Source organism: Dermacentor andersoni, chromosome 1, assembly GCF_023375885.2.
Source record: "Dermacentor andersoni chromosome 1, qqDerAnde1_hic_scaffold, whole genome shotgun sequence".
NCBI lineage: Eukaryota > Metazoa > Arthropoda > Arachnida > Ixodida > Ixodidae > Dermacentor > Dermacentor andersoni.
In genome coordinates this window covers 183,253,404-183,274,764 of record NC_092814.1, presented here as the reverse complement: position 1 = coordinate 183,274,764, position 21,361 = coordinate 183,253,404, and the positions used below count along the sequence as shown (strand labels likewise).

Genomic DNA, 21,361 nt, shown 5'->3' with positions numbered 1-21,361 from the left:
TAAGCCTACTTCATTTACAAGTTTGAAGCAAGATATTTGGATGCACCTGGTTATGTTGCCAATTATTCTTCTGATAAGGTGAACTTCTGATAAGACGAACAAATTTTCATGGCCCCTTTACTGCATTTGGGTGCATTTCAACCCATTTATAAAGAGAATGCATATGCAATAAAAATTGTTTGATATATCAGGTAATTCGATATACCCAAACTTGCTTCTAACAAACTTAAATGAACTTTTGTGATGCATTAGTTACAGTATATACAAGATTCATCATCTCCAGTGGAGAAAAGATGCAAAGAAAGCATTCATTTTGCTTATTCAACAAGTTGGCAAGGCCGTGGGAAGCGCGGCACAAAGGCAGGCATGGCGAAGCGGCTCGCATTTTGTTCCCCGAGGATTTTGTTGTTGAGCTGATGGTGCATGGCCTGCTCATTGTTATATCTGATATATTGTTAAAACCAGTATTCCTACAAGTGGATTCCACTGTACTAGATGTAGTTTTAATATGCTGTTATTGCCAGTGAAAATTCATTCCATGTCACCAGCAGTAAATGTTGTGACGCCATCTGGTAGCTACAAATCTAAACACTTTTGTGACTCCATGGCCTCCGAGATTGTGCGCACAATCTCTGATACCATGTTTGCTCGAATCTAGGCCGGCCCCGATTATAAGCCGACCCCCTAAAGTCCGAAGCCAGAAAAAATAAAAAAAACTCACCTCGAATGTAGGCCGAACTAAGAAAGTGAGGACAGCGTTCACAAAATGAAAACAGCATTTATTTAATATGAACATGCTGAGCTCACTCTACGTTATCATCGCTGCTAACCCAGACCACATTGCGTGCTTTCAGACGCGCGCAAGCTTGTGTCTGCAAGCACAGACAATGCGGCATGGCTCGCATGCATCGAAACACGGCACAATCTCGGTGAACAACTCCTCTCTGCTAGGGGGCACTTATTTTCCTTATTGCTGTCATCTCGTTGCGGCACATGCAAAAAGCGTCCCCCGATGCCCCTCCAACGACGGACATTTTTCGCATCGATGCCGAAGTCCTGCCCATTTTGAATGTTTGATGATGCCTCTGCGGCTAGCACAACTTTTCGTTTGAAAGCGGCACTATAGTGCATCGCCTGTTTGGTGTCATTACGATAATGTCACGCTATGGGCCTTTCCACACGCACAGAGATGCCGCACGCCGATACGACACAGGTCAAAATAGCGACGTCGCTTGTGTACTTCAGTTGGCTAATGGTGCGGCTAATAGCCGCTGAGATACAGACATTTCTAGATGGCACTAGCTATGCACCATATTTATAATATTCAATTACAAACTGGTGCATTTCTTAAAATCTTCGAATCTAAGCCGACCATAAAATTACAATAAGTACGGTACTTTGTATTAGTGTGAGATGAGACTGAGCGAAGGCTCATTTTAGCATGTATTTCTTGTTGTGCTGGAGGAGAGCAGGTAGCAAGTGGGAATTCAGACTGAAGAGGGCACATTGGTTGCTGCCATGTTGTTAAGTTGTTAAGCAATCACGCGTTAATGGGCCCGTGCAGACTTTCAGGCAACAAGCAAAATTTCTGCAAGCAGCAGAAAGTGCTGCATCCTTGTCGATGTCTCAGGATGCTGTCAACTGTGTTTTCGCTAGGTTTCTGGCCATACTGTAGTGTTTTACGCAAACAACGGCAGTGTCGGCTGTTGGCCGCCATTTACTCACTGATGGCATTAAAGGGCAGTGATGCTGTACACAACTTAATTCATACCTCGCTCGGGGCCGGTAATTGGAACTGTGCTAGAGAAATGCGAACCCCTCAGATGCGATTTTCTCTTAAAGTCAACATTTTCTTTGCACGAAACATACACTGCAGGGTTTCTAGAATGGTATTTTAACAGTCCAAATTGATATAACACTTGCCTTTAGTGTTCCTTTAGGAATGGAATTCTTTAGGAACTAAAACTGATGGATGGGTGGTGTATTTTGCTTTTTCTACGAAGATGTGGAATGCTTCTGTGAACAATTGTAGGGGCATATTCATATCAGCACGGTCAAAGAAAAATGCACCAGCTGCTGGCTGCTTCTGTTTCATGAACAAGATTCTGTTTATTAATAACCAGATTCTATATCGATTATTCAATTTATTAAGGATCCTTCTTGGTGCTTTTTAAATTTTTTTTAGTTGTGAGACATTGCTCAACCTTGTCAATTTGTACCCCCTTGAATCCCTCTGTCCAGTGCACGCACAACTTAGGCCACTTGCCCTGAGTGGCTGGGGACATGCCATTTCAGCCTTATTTTGGATAGTGTACATTTGCCGTGGCCACTAGCACTGGTGCAAATGTGGAGCCTGCTCCAGAGCCCAGGTCTCCAGAGCCCAGGTCTCCAGAGCTGCACAGCATGTTCGGCTGCAACATGTTTCTACTGCACAGCAGTTGCTTCATGTGCTGTGTCATGCCAAAATGTCGCTGGCTCACATTGTTAGAACACCGTCCAAGGCGCTTGAGCACAATGCAAAACCTCGCTATACCATTCAATGCTTTGCTCTTCAGGTCAAACTGCTACTTTTGCGTGTCACCGCAAATTCTAGTACAGTGAAAGCTCGTTAATTCGAACTTTAATAATTCGAATTTATGGATAATTCGAACTGTACGATTTGATCCGGCCAAGCTCCACAGAAGTCTATGTATAAAAAAGCCCGTTAATTCGAACGAGAGACTGTTCCGCCACGGATAATTCGAACTACGCGCCACCGTGCCGGCGGCTTGACGCCTGGCACACGGCCAGAGAAACGTGCCTACTGCCTACACAATGCTGCGTCGCCTCCGGAATGGAGAGAAGGGCGAGAGAAGGCAAAATCGGGAAAAATCTAACCAGCGCGGGGTCGACCAGAAGGCAGCGGCGGCTGCCTTCTCTCCGTTCTACGTGACCTCCGAGAATTTCTTGCTCATCGCGAACCTCGGAGGCTCTGCAAATCTTGTGTAGCTGTTAATGTTGTGTGGCAGATGGCGCGGCAAGCACCAAAACACAGCGAATCAAGTGCATCGCAGCTGCGCTTGCAATCAAGAACCGACAAATCGGGGCCTTCGCCACCTTCACATGTTGAGTGTCTTTGTCTCGGCAGTCTTCATCAGTTGTGCACGTCTGTTTTCAGCTTAGGAGGTACCGGCCGTCGCGATTCATTCTGATGGTGTTAAGCCTCGGCTAACGTTCGTTTCAGTGGACATCGGTGGTGTGGCACAGTTGGACCCAGAGCTTCGACTTGAAGATGGCTTGTGCCCGCGGCACACGCCATCACCGCTGCCAGTGACGAGGAGGAGAAGGAAGACGAAGCGCCAGTGCGGCCCTCCACTGCGGAGGTCATGGTTGAATTGAATACTGCTCGTCTCTTCTTCAGTTTTGAAGAAGGCGAAGAGAAGAGGAGGCCTTCCGCCCCATTCACTCGTTAGAGCGAAAAGTGTTAGCTGTAGCCTTCAAGAAAAAAAGGCAAACTACGATCACAGACTTTTTCAAGCATTAAATTTCTGACATGCCCTACTGCTTCTAAATTGCAGTGTACTGTTGTTCTCCTTCACTTTCGTTAGTTCGAACTTTCGTTAATTCAAACTGAAGCGGCTTCCCCTTGCGGTTCGAATTAACGAGCTTTTACTGTACGTATACACTGTGATTACTGTGACTGTTCTAAAAAAATCTTGCAATAATCTTGCGTTTGGAGGGAAGCACGAGAGAGGAGCCTGGGGCTGACACACGCACACACCTCATACGTGAAACGCTTCTCAGTGTTTGCAAGCAAAGTGCGAAACTTATATTGGAGGCCATGCTGCACTTTGCGCTGCTGCCACTAGACGGTGCAGCATCTCCAGAAGAAAGTGTGAGAGAGGAGCCCAGCTACAGTACACGCCACATACATGACGAATTTTACCAGTGGCAATACGGTGCATCACTACATTGCATTAATGCTAATCACATTTAACATCAACATTCATCATGAGATGAGGAACATGAGGAACACTTTGGGTGTGCGAATAGCGATTTTTGAAACCAAATCGAATACAAATTGAATACGAATTGTATAGTGCCAGATGCAAATTGAATAGAACATCGAATACTTTTCTAATAGCTTTTGAATTATGAATAGCCGTTATCACAATTAAAATAACATGATGTTCACATCCCAGTATTCTTAATATTAGCAAGTTTCTGTTATAACATAGTATGTTATATGAAGCACTGTTTATTAAAAGCACAAATGGAACATTAGGAGCAAACAATAGATACTTTGCCTGCACAAGGCTCTTCAGAGAGTGCGAATGATCACTGTACAGCCTGTAAATTATGGCTACTCAATTGACGTAGCTTGCTTCACTACACAAGATTATGTTTTATATCTTCGTTTTAAATTTTGTTTATTTGGGCACAGCTGACATTTTAAGGTACTTGAAAAGTAATACAAAAAATATTCGCAGTATGTCTATACTATGCCCAGGGGGATGAAAAGTTACCGCACTTTTGCTCCAACTTTATGTTTATTTGGGCGCAGTTGAAGTTCTGAAACATTAAAAAAGTATTGGAAAAATATTCGCATTTACGAATATCGATTATTTGATTTGAAGACCGTATCAAATAGGATACTATTCGATTCGCAATTTGAAGGTTTCGAATATTCACGTGCCCCTAATGGCTTCCGCCAGAATTTTACTGACAAGATTATGTAATTACTCAGACGAAAGAAAGCTGAGCAAATTGTTGGGCAAGCCGAGTGTCCTCGTTCTTTTTGTGTCCATGTTTTGGACTTCTGCCTTTTGTTACCATGCACCTCATGTAATTACTATAGGTGCTTAAAGAGCAAAATCTTTTAATTGAATAAAATACAAATATTTACAGAAGACAACTTCCAAATATTGAATCAAATACCAAATGTTTCCCTCAAGAAAGTGAAATATAGAAATTCCATAAATTCTAGCAACAGAAGACTTAATTACGCTATTTTACACATCTAATTCCATTAACAAATGAATGTCAGGTCAGCTGAAATGCTTGAAAATGAAAAACAACAAACATGTAATTGTATCTGGTGCACCATGAAAATGACCGTAATGAAATAAAGGAACAACATGCCACCAGATGCACATAGTAGCATGCTCGTTGAAGGAGCTTGTGGGGATGCTCGACTCTCACGTGTCCCCTGATGTTTTCCCCGCATGGCTCTCACGTCTCCTGTAATTCGGCCTCTCCTCGTGGCTAACTGCCAGCAGCAGTCGGTATGGTTGCAGCATATTACGAGAGATGGCGCGAGAGTTGTGCTGCTAACGCCACCCAACGGTGGGGTTACTTTCACACGACAGGGAGCGGGCTCTTCCTCTTTGGCTTGGGGTTGGGGAGCAATGCATGCGCCAACCCGCTTCGCGGGGCTGTTCCGGGACAGGCTTAGGAGCAGGATGCTAGAGTGGATAAACACGATTCGAACGCGCCTGCATTCACATGACCATACACATGAACGATTAGGCTTTGATGTCAAGCATGGGAGCGAACATATTCACTCGCTATGCAGTCACGGTGAGTCGGACTTCCACGATTTGTCACGCGCCCATTGGCATGTTCTGAGTATACTAATTTGGCTAGCAGGCATTAGTGTATGAAAGGTGTAATAAATGCCCTGTGATTGTTTGCACTACTGTGTTGTCGTCCCCTTCTTCTAAGGGCCTGTGTAAGATCCCCACAAGCTATGTGCAAAACTACATTACCTTACATGGTTTTAAGGAATCTAAACTTCGTGAGATTAGCCAAATAACTTGCTTTGTGTAAATCAAGATAGCAAATTCGTAGGTTGCCTAAGACAAGGTGCATGTTTAACCACTGAAACTATTGTGCAGGAGTGGTGTCCGTGTGTTATCTGAAACAGGTTCATCTGAGCAACAACTGCTGCTTTCTTGTAGCAGCATTATTCAGAATTAAGAGTTTCCATTTGCATTAACATTTTTCTTCCCATAGGCTGCAACAACTCCTACTGTCCCTTATAGTAGTTGAATGGAATAAGAATTTGGCAACTTCTAGCAGTGAATTCTCTAATCAAATACGAACCAAATAGCAAAGACTATTCAATTTGTATTTGAAGTTATCAATATTTGCATACCCCTAATAATTACATTAGAGAAAGTGCACTAATATAAATGGGATCCTACAAGCTGCTCTTGTAAATTGTTTATGCCTATGTCTCAAGTTATGGAATACTTTTTTAGCAGCTGAAACTTCAAAAAACCACAGAAACATTGTGCTAAAGCTGCACTATTAGAATGACATCATAGGAAATTCAGCTACACCTCCTTCAAAAGTAAGGAAGACTTCTCCCACATTGTGTTACGTGTCTGCTCTAGAAAAATCACCTGAGGGACTCAGTCTGGTTGATGGAGGATGGACACTTGAAGGACCCATTGTGTGCAGTGCTGTGAGCATCCAGGGCACCCAAAAATTCTGCCGACTGGTCACCGCCATTGCTCGCAGGAAGCTCCCCAGTATCGGACATTGGTGGCTGCAGCTCTGGGACAAAGTTGGTGCTCTCGACAGGCAGGTCAGACTGAGACCAGAGAAGGTGGCGCCCCCAACGTGTGTTCTGGGCTGCTGGAAGCACTGGCGGATCACTACCGCTTCGCACTGAGCTGCGAAACAGGCCACTGCAATAGCAAGGCACAAATAACCATAAATGTTATAAGCAAGAAGAATCAGGTGAATTGAAAGGCTAAACTTTTTTAGTGACAACCATATGAAGCCAAGAAAAGCATAAGGGAAATTAACTTTTTCTTAGATTGAAAAGTACAATTTACAAAAATAAAGTAAATGAAAAAGGGAAAAAAAAAAGGAACAGCTTGCCATGCCATGCCCAGTTAGCTACCCCTCTTTGAGGTGGCCTCATTTTTTTTTTTAACTCACCTTCACAAACCTGTGAATCTTGCAAATAGCAAGTGCTGCACAGAGCAAATGCTGATGGAGTGGATAAAGAACACGCTGCAGTGCATATGCACTAATGCTGCAAGCATCACACCTCGATGTGGTATAGTGCACGAGATGCAAACAATCGAAAACCATAAGCATGTTGGAACGCACTTCCAGGCAGAGCAAGGTGAGTGAGCATCATGTGTGCTAAACAACAACTAATCTTTTATTAGCTGTGATTCTCTAGAAGATAACATGTGCTCTTGGCACTACCCCCAAGGCGCTGTTCTGCGTCGCAGCAATACTGCCCCCCTAGTAAGTGTGCGAACAATGGCGCACTCGTATGACACAATGTGGTTCATAAGTTCATCTGCAACAGAGGTCTTGTACACTGTCCACTCCACGTGTACCTTTCGACAACCTTTTGGGCCTGTCCTATCGGGTCTGCTGGGAGTCCTTGTGGTGATGAAGCTCGAGGTGATGCAGGTACTTCACTGTCGCAGTTTACGTGCGGTAGTTTTCCGCGGTCCAGCAAAACCATGTTGTGAAGGCCACCTCTGTCGATCGTAATGTGCTTGTTTCCATGTTTCAACACCTTGAACGGCCCATCACACGGGGGCCAGAGTGGACGGTGTACGACTTCGTGCCTCCCAAACATGTGCGAGCAAGAGGAGAGATCATGGTGCACATGAACAAGCTGTGCTGCTGGCAGACACAGAGGGAGAGCGCGTAGCTTGCTCATGATGTGGCGTAGTCGGTGCTTGCCTGGATGTTTGCGTCCTTACTGTCAGCAACAAATTCCCCTGGAAGGCGAAGTGTTCTTCCGTATACCAGTTCTGCCAAGCAGCACCCCTTGTATGCTTACAGAGCTGTCCTAATTCCCAACAGAACAAAAGTCAGTGCCTCCACCCAACTGTGACTTGCAGTTGCCTTCAGGCTAGTCTTCAGCTGCCGATAGAACCTTTCCACCATACCGTTGACTGTGAGATAGTAGGCAGTTGTTCTGATGCGGGAGGTTCCCAGGAGCCGTGTGATGTTCGCAAATAGGACAGACTCGAATTGCATTCCGCAATCCGTAGTCACTCTTGGTGGTACTCCGAACCGGGCTACCCAGTTGTAGATGAAAGCATGGACAACTGTATCAGCAGTCATGTCTGGAATGGGGACGGCCTCCGGCCACCGCGTGAAATGATCATAGCAACTGACAAGCAAGTAATGGTCCCACTATGTCCACATGCACATGGGCAAATTGAGCATCCGGCACAGGGAAGGATCCCAAGGGGGTCACAGCATGGTGCTGTACTTTGGAGCGCTGGCATGCGAGACACTCTCGTGCCCGGTGTCGGACATCCTGTTTTTTATTCCCGGCCACAAACCTCGCTGTGCACAACCGTTGAGTGGCTCGAATCCCCGGATGCGACAGGCTGTGCAGCACGTTATAAATCTTGAGGCAAAGATTCAAGGGCACGGAAGGTCTGGCCTTGCCTGAGGACACTGGGCATTCACTGGGCTGTGCGAAAGGGCATCTGCAACAGCACTGTCCACCCCGATGACATGGTGTATATCCGTCGTTAATTCTGCAATGTACGACATCTGGAGGAGCTCCTGTGCCATGTGTGCACCAGTATCCGAGTTCATCGCACGCTTACGCATAGGTCAGTGGCTTGTAGTCCGTGAGTACAAAGAACTCTTGCCCTTTTACACAGTGGCATAAATGTCGTATAGCAGCGTATATAGCTAGGAATTCCCTACCAAAGGTGGTCTACCATTGTTTGGATGGGCTCAGTTTTCTGGAGAAGAACGAAATTGGTCTCCACATTCCGCTCAACTTATGCCGAAACACAGCTCCAATAGCTGCATCGGAGGCTTCCACCATTATGCATTGCGGTACTCCAAGCACGCACTTTGCCATATTGATAACAATGCCATGCTCTGTCAGTCGCTGCAGCATGCAGCGTAGATGCTTTTCGCGCTCTTTAGGAGTGTGGCTAACAATCAGCACGTCATCCAGGTACACCTAGCAAAAGTCGAGGCCTCGAACAACCCCATCCATGAACCGTGGAAAACTTTGGCCTGTGTTCCGTAAGCCGAAAGCCACACATAGAAATTCAAACATTCCAAATGGCGTTGTTATTGCCGTCTTGGGAACATTCTCTGGTGCTATGAGTATCTGATGATACGCTCGCATTTTTGAGAATATGTTAGCACCATGCAGGCAGGAGGTCATGTCATGAAAGTGTGGCACTGGGTAAGGGTCCGGTACAGTCACCCAGTTCAGTGCTCGATAGTTCCCACAAGGGCGCCAATCACTGTCCGTTAATTTTGCAACCATGTGAAGAGGTGACGCATATGGGCTGGACGAAGGATGTACTATCTCGAGTTCCATCATGTGAGCAAACACCTGTCGGGCTAGCAGCAGCATCTCGGGTGAAAGGCGCCGTGGTCGTACTACGTAGACCGGTGGGCCTGTGGTTTTGATGTGATGCTGAACACTGTGCTTCACTTCGGCTAATGCCTGTGGCTGTCGAGTCAGCTCGGGGAACTCTTGTATTATGGCAGTGAAGTACGATTCTCCGGATGCATTGAGCAAGGTTGGGCTGAGAGGAGGGTGCCAACACGGCTTGCCTTGTACCGCTCCACTACAAACAGGACCCTGAAGCTGCTTGTTGCGGACATCAACCAACAGACCGAAGTATTGCGCCTAATATGGCGAACTTGACACCAGCGGCTATGAACGCCCAGTTAAACGTTCTGCTGAAACCGAAGTTCAACGTGAGTGAAAGATATCCATATGTTAGTATCACTGTATTATTGATGGCTTGCTGTGGTGATACCTTAGGATTTTTTCTTTCGATTTGTGATGCCGGTATCACATTCACCCTGTGTGGACTAAGAAACGAACTCCGCTGTTGCAGTCGGTAATAAAGAATACCGAGGGACGACTTGAAGCTACGTAGGAGCACTGGTCACCCTCAGTGCTTGTCACGTCTGTTTCCCCGAGTGCGCGCAGGGTGGAACACAGTTATGCGCAGCATAACCACCTATGATACCAGCATATATTCTGATGTTGAGGTTATGATAGTGGTGCGTTTGGCTCACTATATGTTTTCACACTTCTGCTTGTGCGTAAAGCTGAAAGCGTCTCAGCGAGTCGAGAAATCTCGTCATGCATTTCTTGAAGTTTGTTTCGAGACTGTTGTGCTTGCAAGACAGCCAGTAATGTGGGCGGGATGATCGCTACCAGCTGGTTGGCAAGCTCAGCGACCGTGGGCAAACCTTTCTGCTCTGACGCAGTGACAACGATACGGACACTTGAAGGTACCTTTTGCAAAAAAGTTCTTTGCAAAAAGCACTGCTCCATCTAAGGTGTTTTTTGTTTCACTGAGCAACTATTGCATGTGCCGGAAGAGCTGACTAGGAGTACAGTTGCCAAGGTCCATGCTGCGAAGCAATTGCTGCAGTCGCTGTGGTCCGGAGGGCGTAACTCGGCCGACGAGGGCTTTTTCAGCTTTGCATATGCATTTTCGGCAGGCGGTGCAAGCAAAAGATCCCTTATTTTACTGGCTATGGCTGGAGGGAGACTGCTTACTACATAGTGGTATGTTGTAAGGTCTGCTGTGATGCGTCGTGCTGCGAACTGCGATTTGACTTGTATGAACCAAAATGCGGGGTCCGCAGTCCAAAAGAGGGGCAGCTTACCGCTGACTGAGTAGACTGGTGAAGGGGCATCTGTCGCGGACGTTGAAGTCATAGTGACGTTAGCGCACCAACTTGATGCTGCGGCACGATTCCGTGTCACCAATGTTGCAATGCGCTTCTCAGCAGAGCAAGGCAAGTGGTCATCACGCATCCTAAACAACAACTGAACTTTTATTAGCTGTGATTCTCTCGAAGATAACTCTAAATGTTCCTTGTACATGCGCTCTTGGCACTACCCCAAGGCATCGTTTTGCATCCCCACAAGCATTTCACGGCACCCAATGGAAGTAAAATAAAACCTTGATACATATAATAAACTTCGACTTAGCAATACCCACAATGCAACTAACTTGTCTAATTGGTCAATTTTTTTTCTGCTGAACATTACATATGTATATCCTACAATTTACCGAAGTGTAATGTTATTCTGCAATTTCAATTTAACGAAGTCTATGCACATTTTGTGCATATAGCAGGAGGCTCTGTGACAAGCAAGAAACATCACCCTATAGTAAGCTCAAATATGCATGTCAATGTTGCAAGCGAATGACGAAAAACACAGGCCATTGAATACAGGATGGAACACACTGCTATGCCATCTATCATCCTGGTATGGAAACTACACTCGACGTGCCCGTTTGTGCTCACGGTGCTGCAGATCTGCTTCCCAAAGACACCAGTAACCAGCCAGAACAGGAAGATCCCAACCAAAAGCAAGCATATGAGCACCACAATCTCAGCAAAAAGAAAGGAATGCATACAGTCTAATTGTTGTGCGGTGTCATCATGAACAATGCTATGGTGATTCTGACCTCACAACTCATTTCACTGCAGGAAAAAATTTGCAGCCTAGAATTGGCTGCAAACATTGATAGTGGCGGTGGTGGTGGTAATGATGATACATGTATACAATGGCACCATGCGACGGTGGCTGCTAGCGGTAGGTGTGGTCTACAAAGAATCTTTCCTTTCAATGCAATCTCTACCAGATGAACCAATGCCTTTTCTCCCATAATTACTGGTTGAGATTCTAGCAGGGTTCTGTTCTTAAATGCTTAGTGACAAGATGCTATACATCAGGACTGTTTTAGAAACTTGTAATTTTTACGGCTCAAACACAAATATTGCCTGTTAAACAACAACTATAAACATTGTGACACAGGACACAGCAAAAGAACCACAGGACAGAACTAACTAGATGTACTGACCAGCCCAAGTGATACTAGCCCACGGGTAAATACCTCAAATTACAAATTTCATGATTTCATAGTTTTTTTGCTGCAACTAAGACTTCATTAACATCAAGGTATTACAGACTCTCTAGGCACCACGAAAATGTCCAAAAAATTGGGCAGTCCAAAAAAAAAAAAATGAAAGCATGTATTTTACTACCTCTAAGGGCTCAAGCCACCACAGGCATGTCCGAAATAGCTCTGAAGGTGTGCCAGTACACTTATTAGGCATATCGGTGCTCTTATTATGAAAGGAGATGGCAGGTGCACCTGTGTATAATTAAGGACTACATACTGTGTCCGTCGACAGTCACCCCTTTCCAATCTTGGTAGCCTTCACTGTATATCATGGAATATGCTTGACTGCGTAACACCACTGTATTGCGGGGAAGTTTGCATTTAGAAACCGGCATCATGTAATGTGTGACTCTTGTCGTGCTTTCCGCACTCTGAAGCCATCGGCGAGGGTCGCAAAGAAAGAGTCAGCGCCACTGCTGACAGTGGCAATGAAAAAAACCTAACAGCAGGAAGCTTGGCAGTGAATGCTGAAGCAGCTAGACCTAAGGTTGCTGCAGTGGCTATGGCTGCTGGCAGATCGGCATGTGAGATAATCAAAATGGCAGCAGTGGTGGGTTCGATTAACACTGTTTTGGACCTGCAGTCATGACAAAATGTCTGGAAAATAGGACAATGAAGGATTTCAGCGTCTGAAATTCCAAACGTCCTTATTCCAGACATCCCTGGGGTATGTGGCAGTGCCGTGACGGCGTCCGAATTATTGGGCATGTTCACAAGTCGCTTGTTGCTTGTTCAAAGAAGTCATGGTACAACGGTTAAAATGCTTGCTTAAAAAATTCAACTTATGGTCTTTACCTTCTTCTAAGAAGGGTGCCTAAGCTCCTGGCAGTGATTGTAGCTTCTGGCCCTCATAACTGCTATTGTACATGGCGATGATATTGCAGTATCCGTGAGGGTGCAGTCATTCTAGGTTATCTTTTATTATTTAAGCCCCAGGCTAGAGTTTAGCTCCTGTGTAATTGGCCACAGCAAGTAAAACACAGAGAAACTCTCCTCCGCAGTAAACATGGCAGCTCATCATTACTCAGCCACCACAGCACATTCCAATGCAAGTGCTAGCATCTTAAACTGAAATTGTCACAGACCTGCGGGTGTCTCAAATGCTGGATGTCGATCTCAATTCATATGATTTCACCCCATTTTATTGGCAAGAGCAGTGCTAATGGTAAGTAGCATCATAACAAAAGGTAATGTTGTGTAGTACAGAGAAACAACTTACTGTATGTAGCTTACCACATTATGTTCATGTGGAACATTAAAAAATTGTCTTCTACAGATCATGACCTCTCGAACGAATATTCAATTTTGCATGTCCAAAATATCCTATAGTACATTGTTTTGGAGCCATGACAGAGAAAATAACTTTATCATATTGTTACGGTGCAACCAAGAATGGTACCAGTCAGAAGACGATTTGATGTGTAGAGGTGGAATCGCTCTCGACAGTCATCTTATTTATGCATTGTCTCTCGTGTAAATATTGTAAATACATCTTTATATGTGACTTCTGCAACACAACAAATTGGTGGAGGTGCCGAGTACCCACGAGAAACAACAACAGAGCTCCGCAGTGGTTGTCACCTTGGACTGGACAACATGATGGACGAAACAGGACCCGACATGGCGCGGCCCACAGCAACGCCTAGAACCCCAACGGTTGTGCTGGCTCAGCCGCGAGATCCAGGAACGTTCTGTGGCATTGACCACCTTGACGACTAAGACTGGATCACCACGTATGAGCGTATAAGTGCCCATTACGTTGCTTGACTTGGTTTTCTACCTAAAGGGCACTGCGAAGGTGTGGTATGACAACCACGAGGAAGAGCTTAACGAGTAGGACACGTGCAAACAGAAGCTGAGGGACTTGTTTGGCCAGCCCGCCGGGCGGAAGAGCACTGCTAAGAAAGAACTAGCGATCTGCTATTGTTTACAGGGCTAGTTGTTTACAGGGAATATGAAACCTGGTTACAGCACAGACGAAGACAAACACAAAATGCATGGGACCAGCGTCTGGTTCTGTGCATTTTGCATTTACGACTTCCTCTTCTTTAGCACAATGTTTCATTATCACTTCTTGCATATGTTTATATCTGACAAAGCAGTTAAATGCAATGAATCTATGCAAAACATTTACATTTAGTTTTGCTTCAGCACATTTTTTGCTAATGTTGGCTCCTCCTGCATTCTGCAGCGGTTTAATGATTTAACCCTTTCTCTCTTCTGTTAAGAAATGTTTTCAAGGTGATGTAACGAAGAGTATCTACAGCATTTATCGCTATAGAATCCAAGCTCACATAGGACTCTTAAAGACAAGCTTATGTGTAAATTTGTTTAATTTAGCTTCTACATCAATGAATAGAAGAACAGCACTTTAACAACATTTAATTATAAGTACTGTATGCATCAATCACAGAATAGGCGAGTTAATTCACAATCATCGGCAACCTTCGGTTTGCCGATGACATTGTTCTATTCAGCAACACTGCAGACGAGTTACAACAAATGATTGAGGACCTTAATAGAGAGAGTGTAAGAGTGGGGTTGAAGATTACCGTATTTACTCGCATAATGATCGCACTTTTTTGTTAGGAAAAATTAACGCAAATTCAGGGGTGCGATCATTACGCGGGTTAAATTTCCCGAGAAAAAAAAATTTTTTTTTTTCGTCCCGCACTTGCTGCGGGATGCGGATGCGGGACACCAAAACAAAAATAGCGGCCGGCGGAGCAAGCCAAACGCGCCGAACGCAATTTTTTTTTTCTTCTCGTGAATGCATTACGTGCATTTAAACAGTTTCTTCCGAATCAGTAATGAATAATATCGTTAATATCGGCAAGTTTGCGGCAATAACGTAGCCATGTTCACTTTGAGGGGGCAGAAACAGATGGGTGCGTTTAGCTGCCGGCGACATAGAAACACATGGCGGGCATGCTGTGAAAACTGCGGCATCTGTCTTCACTACTATCCTAATACTGCACGTTTGCGCTAAGGGTGGGTGAATATCTTAGCTGTGTTACAAGCATTGGCGTATGAATAAGGTACACTTTCAACGTTCAGTGTAAACGTGGCTACTATCGTTGGCGCTCGCGATTTGTTGCGTGCCCTCGAGTGCAGATGAGAAGAATCGAAAGGCGCCTTTTTTTTGTTGTTGTTGACCAAAACCATTATAAAGCCTACACATAATAAAGGCAAGTTTGGTTGTACCTCTTTTTGTCATGGAAGTGCGGAAAGTGATGAAAGTAATGAAATAAGGCATCTACTGAAGAATGTTTGGTGCGTGCAGACCGCTTGGTTTGTCTTGAAGAGTCATTCGCGTAGCATTCGACAGATGGTAAGCGCGATCATTATTAGCTAGACTTGGCACTTGACATATCACTGCAGCAAGTTCGGGGTGCGATCATTACACGGGAAATTTTTTTAAAAATTGAATTTTGACGACAAAATTCAGGGTTGCGATCATTACGCGAGTGCGATCATTATGCGAGTAAATACGGTATATGCAGAAGACGAAGGTAATGATGAATAGCCGGGCAAGGGAACAAGAGTTCAAGATCGCAAGCCAGCCTCTAGAGTCTTAAGGAGTATGCTTACCGAGGTCAATTAATCACCTGGAACCCTGATCATGAGAAGGAAATTCATAGAATAAAAATAGGTTGGATCGCATACGGCAGACAGTGTCAGCTTCTGACTGAAAACTTACAGTTATCACTGAAAAGAAAGGTATACAATCAGTGCATTTCACCGGTGCTGACATATGGGGCAGAGACTTGGAGACTGCAAAGAAGCTTGAGACCAAGTTAAGGACCAGGCAAAGAGCGATGGAATGAAGAATGCTAGGCATAACGTTAAGAGACAGAAAGAGAGTGGTTTGGATCAGAGAGCAAATGGGTATAGCCGATATTCTAATGGACATTAAGAGAAAAAAATGAAGCTGGGCAGGTCATGTAATGCGTAGGTTTGATAGCCGTTGGACCATTATGGTTACAGAATGGGTACCAAGAGAAGGGAAACGCAGTCGAGGATGGCAGAAGACTAGGTGGAGCGATGAAATTAGGAAATTTGCGGGCGCTGGTTCGAATTGGTTGGCGCAGGGCAGGGGTAATTGGAGATCGCAGGGAGAGGCCTTCGTACTGCAGTGGGCATAAAATAGGCTGATGATGATAATGATGACGATTAGATTAGGTATGTTCAGATGCACGTAAACTGCAGGAACTAAAAAGAACTGAACAATACGCTACCTATGTGCAAGATGGATAATTTTATTTAGCCTTTTGTAATCTGCACCAAAGAGCATGACTGCTACTGAGTACAGTTAAACCTCACTAGGATGCAATTTCTACAACTAAATATGTAGTGAATTCAATTAACCTTGCAATTACTCTTGAAAACCTATAAAAAACACTTACTACCCCCCTTTAACGAAGGTGAATTTCCCCGCTAGTAGATGCAACAACCCTTAGAAAGTAAAAACACGGCAATTTAGCCTAGCATGTTGTCTTTGAAATGATGCTGATCAATGTTTAACAGTCCTTCAAGATGGCAGTACACATCTCACACATCTTAGATGCCAGATGGCAAAGTGCCTCAGATCTCCTCCTCCACTTCAATGCTGCACTCTGAACCAGTCAAGTACCATGTTGTATGCACGATATGTTGTAAACGTTACAAAATGTTGCTTTATCACCTGGTAACAGGTCATAAAGCAATGACAATAAAGAAGTCCCGTTTAATTTTACTACAACAAGGTTTAGCTACACCATGTAATTGGCTGTATCCTGCAGATAGCCACAGTTAACCCCTAATAAAAGAGGAGAAAATTTCCTTCCAACAGTAGGTAAATATTTTTTACATCTTGCTACTGCTGCTAATGTAAAATGTTGGTCACAGTTTGCGTTAGTGTAATTACAAATTACTCAACAAGTCCAGTAGTGAATACTGCATGAATACTGCCAGCAGGAACTTTATGCAAGTGGCATAAAGCAAGTGAAAAAGATGAACACCTATAACAATACTATATGCTCTAGTAAAGAGAACAGAAAACGACATGGAGTGATCTGTGGCCTTACCTGAGTGGAGCAAGATTGAATGTCAGCATAAACATGACAGCCATGAGAGCAGTTGTTTTTTTAATATTGGAGGATGGCAGCCTTCTTTTTGCCTGCAAATGAACAAGTACAAAATCCTGCTTTTAAGCACCTGGCAGACTCCCATTTACAGCAAGAAAAAAAGAAATACTACAAGGGCAAAGTTTCAATTATGTTGATTCGTAAAATGTACACAGTCATGAGTGGTTATCTTCAAAACAATGGTGTGTCTGTTTAACACACGCTGCACAGCAACAAGCCACCATGAATATCTTGTAAATAGAAAAGTTCATAAAGGTAAAATTAGGTGCTGCAAAAGAGGCAGAGGAATTCCTACAAAACTCAAGTTGGCAACCCTGCACTTGCAGTGTCATTGCAAGCACCATACGCCAATATTACTTATATCACCTGCTTTTCCTTATTTAGAATAATGTTTCTATATAATCTCAAGCAGATAGCACAGTTTCACCTCTTCAGGTGGCTTACTATTTATTGGGTTTAATTTTCCAAAGCAAAACATTTTGAACAAATTTCGGCCATCCACTTGTTCAAGACTGTTCTGCAATTAAAATACAGGGCAAAAAATTTGCTTGAGCAGTTGTCTTTTATGCCAACACTGTGAATACTAACAAAACTTAAATACATGGGGGCTTTGCTTGTATTCACCCTGCTCATAGTTTGAAAAGAGAGTGCGCATACTAACAAGACATGTTTGTGTACTGGAAAAGCTTGGTCCCAGCAAAAGTCTATAATACGAGTCAACCATAGAGTATTTCATATGACATGAACCACTCTTTAAAAAAAGAGACGTACATCTCAAACAAACGAAACCAAAGGCACATTGCTTATAGTTGTGCTGAGTTACTCCAAATATTTTTGGAAGTGAGATTAGCTAATTAAGTTCAATTGTACAATTTTTTCACTATTTGCTTTAGGGCTTAAAGGGTCTGACAACCAACCAAAACGAGTAATAAAATTTTGGTGGAAATTAAAAAAACATGCTTTATATTGACAGACTCAAACTGATGTTCATGTTTTAAAAAGCAAATATAATTTTACATTGGCATAGAGATTTGCAAAAAACTGCATGCCAGAATACTCCACTGTGAAATTCATACTAGCATTGTAGCCCCACCATGTGATGATCACCAACTGGCGTACATATGTTAGCTACATTATTAAATGTAGCATGCTTTTTGCTTTAAAATGCATCTGTAATATAAGTATCTGCACTTTCTTTCATGCTTATTATGATGCAAACAAAGTTCATGTTTACAAGCGGTGCTGTTTTTGTGACAAGTGCAACCGCAAAATCATGGCATTTCACATTGCACGGTGGTGTGCTCATGTACAACAGGGTCCATTATGAAAGTAATGTGAATGATTTCATTATGACGCGACTATCCATGGCAGAGCGGTAAAACCACTCGGGAAATGTGGCGAGGGTTCTGCCCTGCCAACGCAGCCAGTTTACTCCAAGCAGTGTGAGTGGATAACACTACGCGATGGAGCATTTGCTTGAACAGCGATATGCTATCAAGTTTTGCGTGAAGCTTGGAAAGAATGCAACTGAAACATTCCAGATGCTTCAAAATGCCTTTAAGGATGACTGCATTTCAAGGTCACAGTCCGGGAGCTGGCACAAGGCGTTCAAGGAGGGCTGGGAGGAGGTCGCCGACAAACCCCATTCTGGACACCCAACAACGATCAGAACCGACGAAAATGTGGATCGTGTGCGCGAAGTTTTGCGTTCCGACCGTCGATTGAGTATCCAGCAAATTGCTGACGCCCTCCACATCCACATTTGCGGTACATGGGATAGTGATCGAGGATCTGCAAACGGGCAAGGTCTGCATGAAGCTTGTGCCGAAAGTGCTGACTAAAGATCAGGAAGAACTTCTGAGTTTTGCGCTGTGAAGAATTGTTGGATTTGATTCAAGATGAGCCGGACTTTCTTAACTCTGTCGTAACTGGAGACGAATCCTGGATGTTCGAGTACGACCCAGAATCGAAAAGGCAGAGCAGCGAGTGGCACACAAAACCATACCCTCGCCCCAAGAAAGCGTGAAGGAGCAAGTCTCGCATCAAAACGATGCTCATTGTCTTCTTTGACACCCAAGGAATCGTACATTTTGAGTTTGTACCGCAGGGAGAAACTGTCAACTCAGCCTTTTACCTGGAGGTGCTCAAGAGATTGAAACACCGGGTCGCGCACGTGAGGGCTGACATCAAAGACATGGTCAAGCTCCACCATGACAATGCCCCCAGCCATACGTCCTTCATCGTTATCAACTTTCTGGCCTGGAGCAACACCCCGGTGGTCCCCCATCCCCCTTACAGTCCCAACTTGGCTCCGTGTGACTTTTTTTTGTCTCCCCGACTGAAGAAAGGGCTGAAAGGAAAGCATTGGGAGACCGTGGAAAACATCCAAAAGTATGTTACAGCATTCCTGAGAGACATTCTCATTGAGGACTTTCAGGGTGCCTTCCAAGCGTGGCAGACACATCTCCAAAATATTATTGATGCACGGGGAGAGTGTTTTGAAGAATTTTAACCATTTGTACAGGTCCCGTCAATAAGTCTATTTTTCCCAGAAAATGCGCATTACTTTCATAATGGACCCTGTATGTACGTTAGCATGCATGCAAATTTCTGGTCTTGGTATGACAGTGGTCTCAAACTCATCTTTGGTATCAGACTGCATCCAATCCACATAGCTCCCTCCCCCACAAGCACAGACTTTCACGGTGCTTGCCTACAATTACATGGAACATTTTGCAATGCAGTCAGCACATGGGAGCGGGAGCCATGGTTGACACCGCATGCCAATGGGTCAGCGTGGGTGTAACAAACGGTGTAACGTGATTCAAGGAAACGACGGTTCACAAAACTGCCTACTATGGAAGCACGAGCGAAAGTGCATCTTCTGCCAATGTCTTCCTTGGCATATGCCTCTCCTACTCATTCTATTATATGTTGAAGGGGGAAAGTCTTATCACACCTGCACCTACTTTCAAGTAGAAGGTTGACCATAGTCACGTTTAGTCATGCCTAAACTTGTTAGTGTGCTATTAAAAGTCTGTCTGAGCTGGTTATTCCATCGACATTTTTCTGGCACGAGGACTGCTATGTCTACTTTGCTACGAAAAGGTACACTGAGAGTTGGGCGAGTCAAGAAACAGGCAGCAGCACGGTTGGACATGAAGGAGAGTGTGAACTATTCAGTGGGGCCACATGAGTGGCACCTGAGAGCACCACAAGGCCGCGTGTTTGAGACCCCTCCCCTATGGGATACAAAATAAGACTCGTTCTGTTGTTAAAGGCTGCCAGCACTGCCAGGAGAGCACTACTACTAACATTTCCTACCACTTTCTAACTGACTGTAAAAATCATGCGTAAAAGTTTTTTATTAAAACCCTGATATGGGGGCCTGGCTCAAGGCTTCACTTTGAAATGAAGACAGCAGTTTGGCACAAAATGACAGAATCACAGAGATATTATCATATAAATAATCCAACAATTCAGGATGCATGAAATGCATGATGATTGCCTTGATAAACAAAAGATAACTGCTTACGGTCGAGCCACACTTGTTGTCAGCTTTTCTATGCCAGCACACAATTTTGTAATCACGCTAACTTTTCACTGTTTCCAGCACCAGGCTACATAAGCAACACTGTGACTACAGATAAATAATTTAAAATGTTCCACGACGTTTTCTGTGTTATCGCTGCAGAATTGGGCACTATGCACGGTAAGGTTTTCGTTGAATTAAATAAATTAATACCATAAAAATTTATTGTAGGCCCCTCTAAGTTACATTTGATAAATTGCATAGCATGCCCAGAAACATTAAATGAAGTTGTTTTGATGAGATTCTCTTTTGCATAGTTATTTTTTCCAAGCTCTGAAGAAAGGCCATAAAATGTAAAATGTCAGTGCATATGTACTGCAGTGGCCTAAATTGTGTTCCGAAAAAATGAAGCCCACATGCCCGTTGCAAAAAGAAAGTGATCAGCTGTGGCATCCACCATAAACCAGACAGCTAAGTCAGCACTGCTATCATGAAGTTAGAATTCTTCCATGCTCCTAAGTGAGAGGACTGAAAATGAGTTGAAACACACTTGTCGGCTGAAGGCATGCAGGCTTCATTCTTGGGAAATACAATTTACAGCCCTGTAATCTCGTAGTTGCAGAACTGTGAAAGCGGTAAAAATTAAAAAAAAAAATGCAGGCTTTCTATACAGCTTGAAAACATGGTGAAAGTTGACGTCACAAAATAACTTCATTTGGTGTTCCTGAGCATGCTTTACAACTTTTGAAGCACAACTTATG

At 44.1% G+C, this 21,361-nt stretch overlaps 1 protein-coding gene across 2 annotated transcripts in view; it reads right to left on the bottom strand.

Annotated features, from left to right (window-relative positions):
- Positions 1-21,361, bottom strand: part of LOC126547243 (uncharacterized) — a 95,714-nt gene that overhangs the window by 28,818 nt on the left and 45,535 nt on the right. For both annotated transcript variants that reach the window (XM_050195193.2, XM_055062838.2), the window contains 2 exons: positions 17,009-17,100; positions 6,387-6,674 (listed from right to left, as the gene is read on the bottom strand). In XM_050195193.2, coding sequence (XP_050051150.1) covers positions 6,387-6,674; positions 17,009-17,100 — 380 coding nt within the window. The remainder of the gene's footprint in view (positions 1-6,386; positions 6,675-17,008; positions 17,101-21,361) is intronic.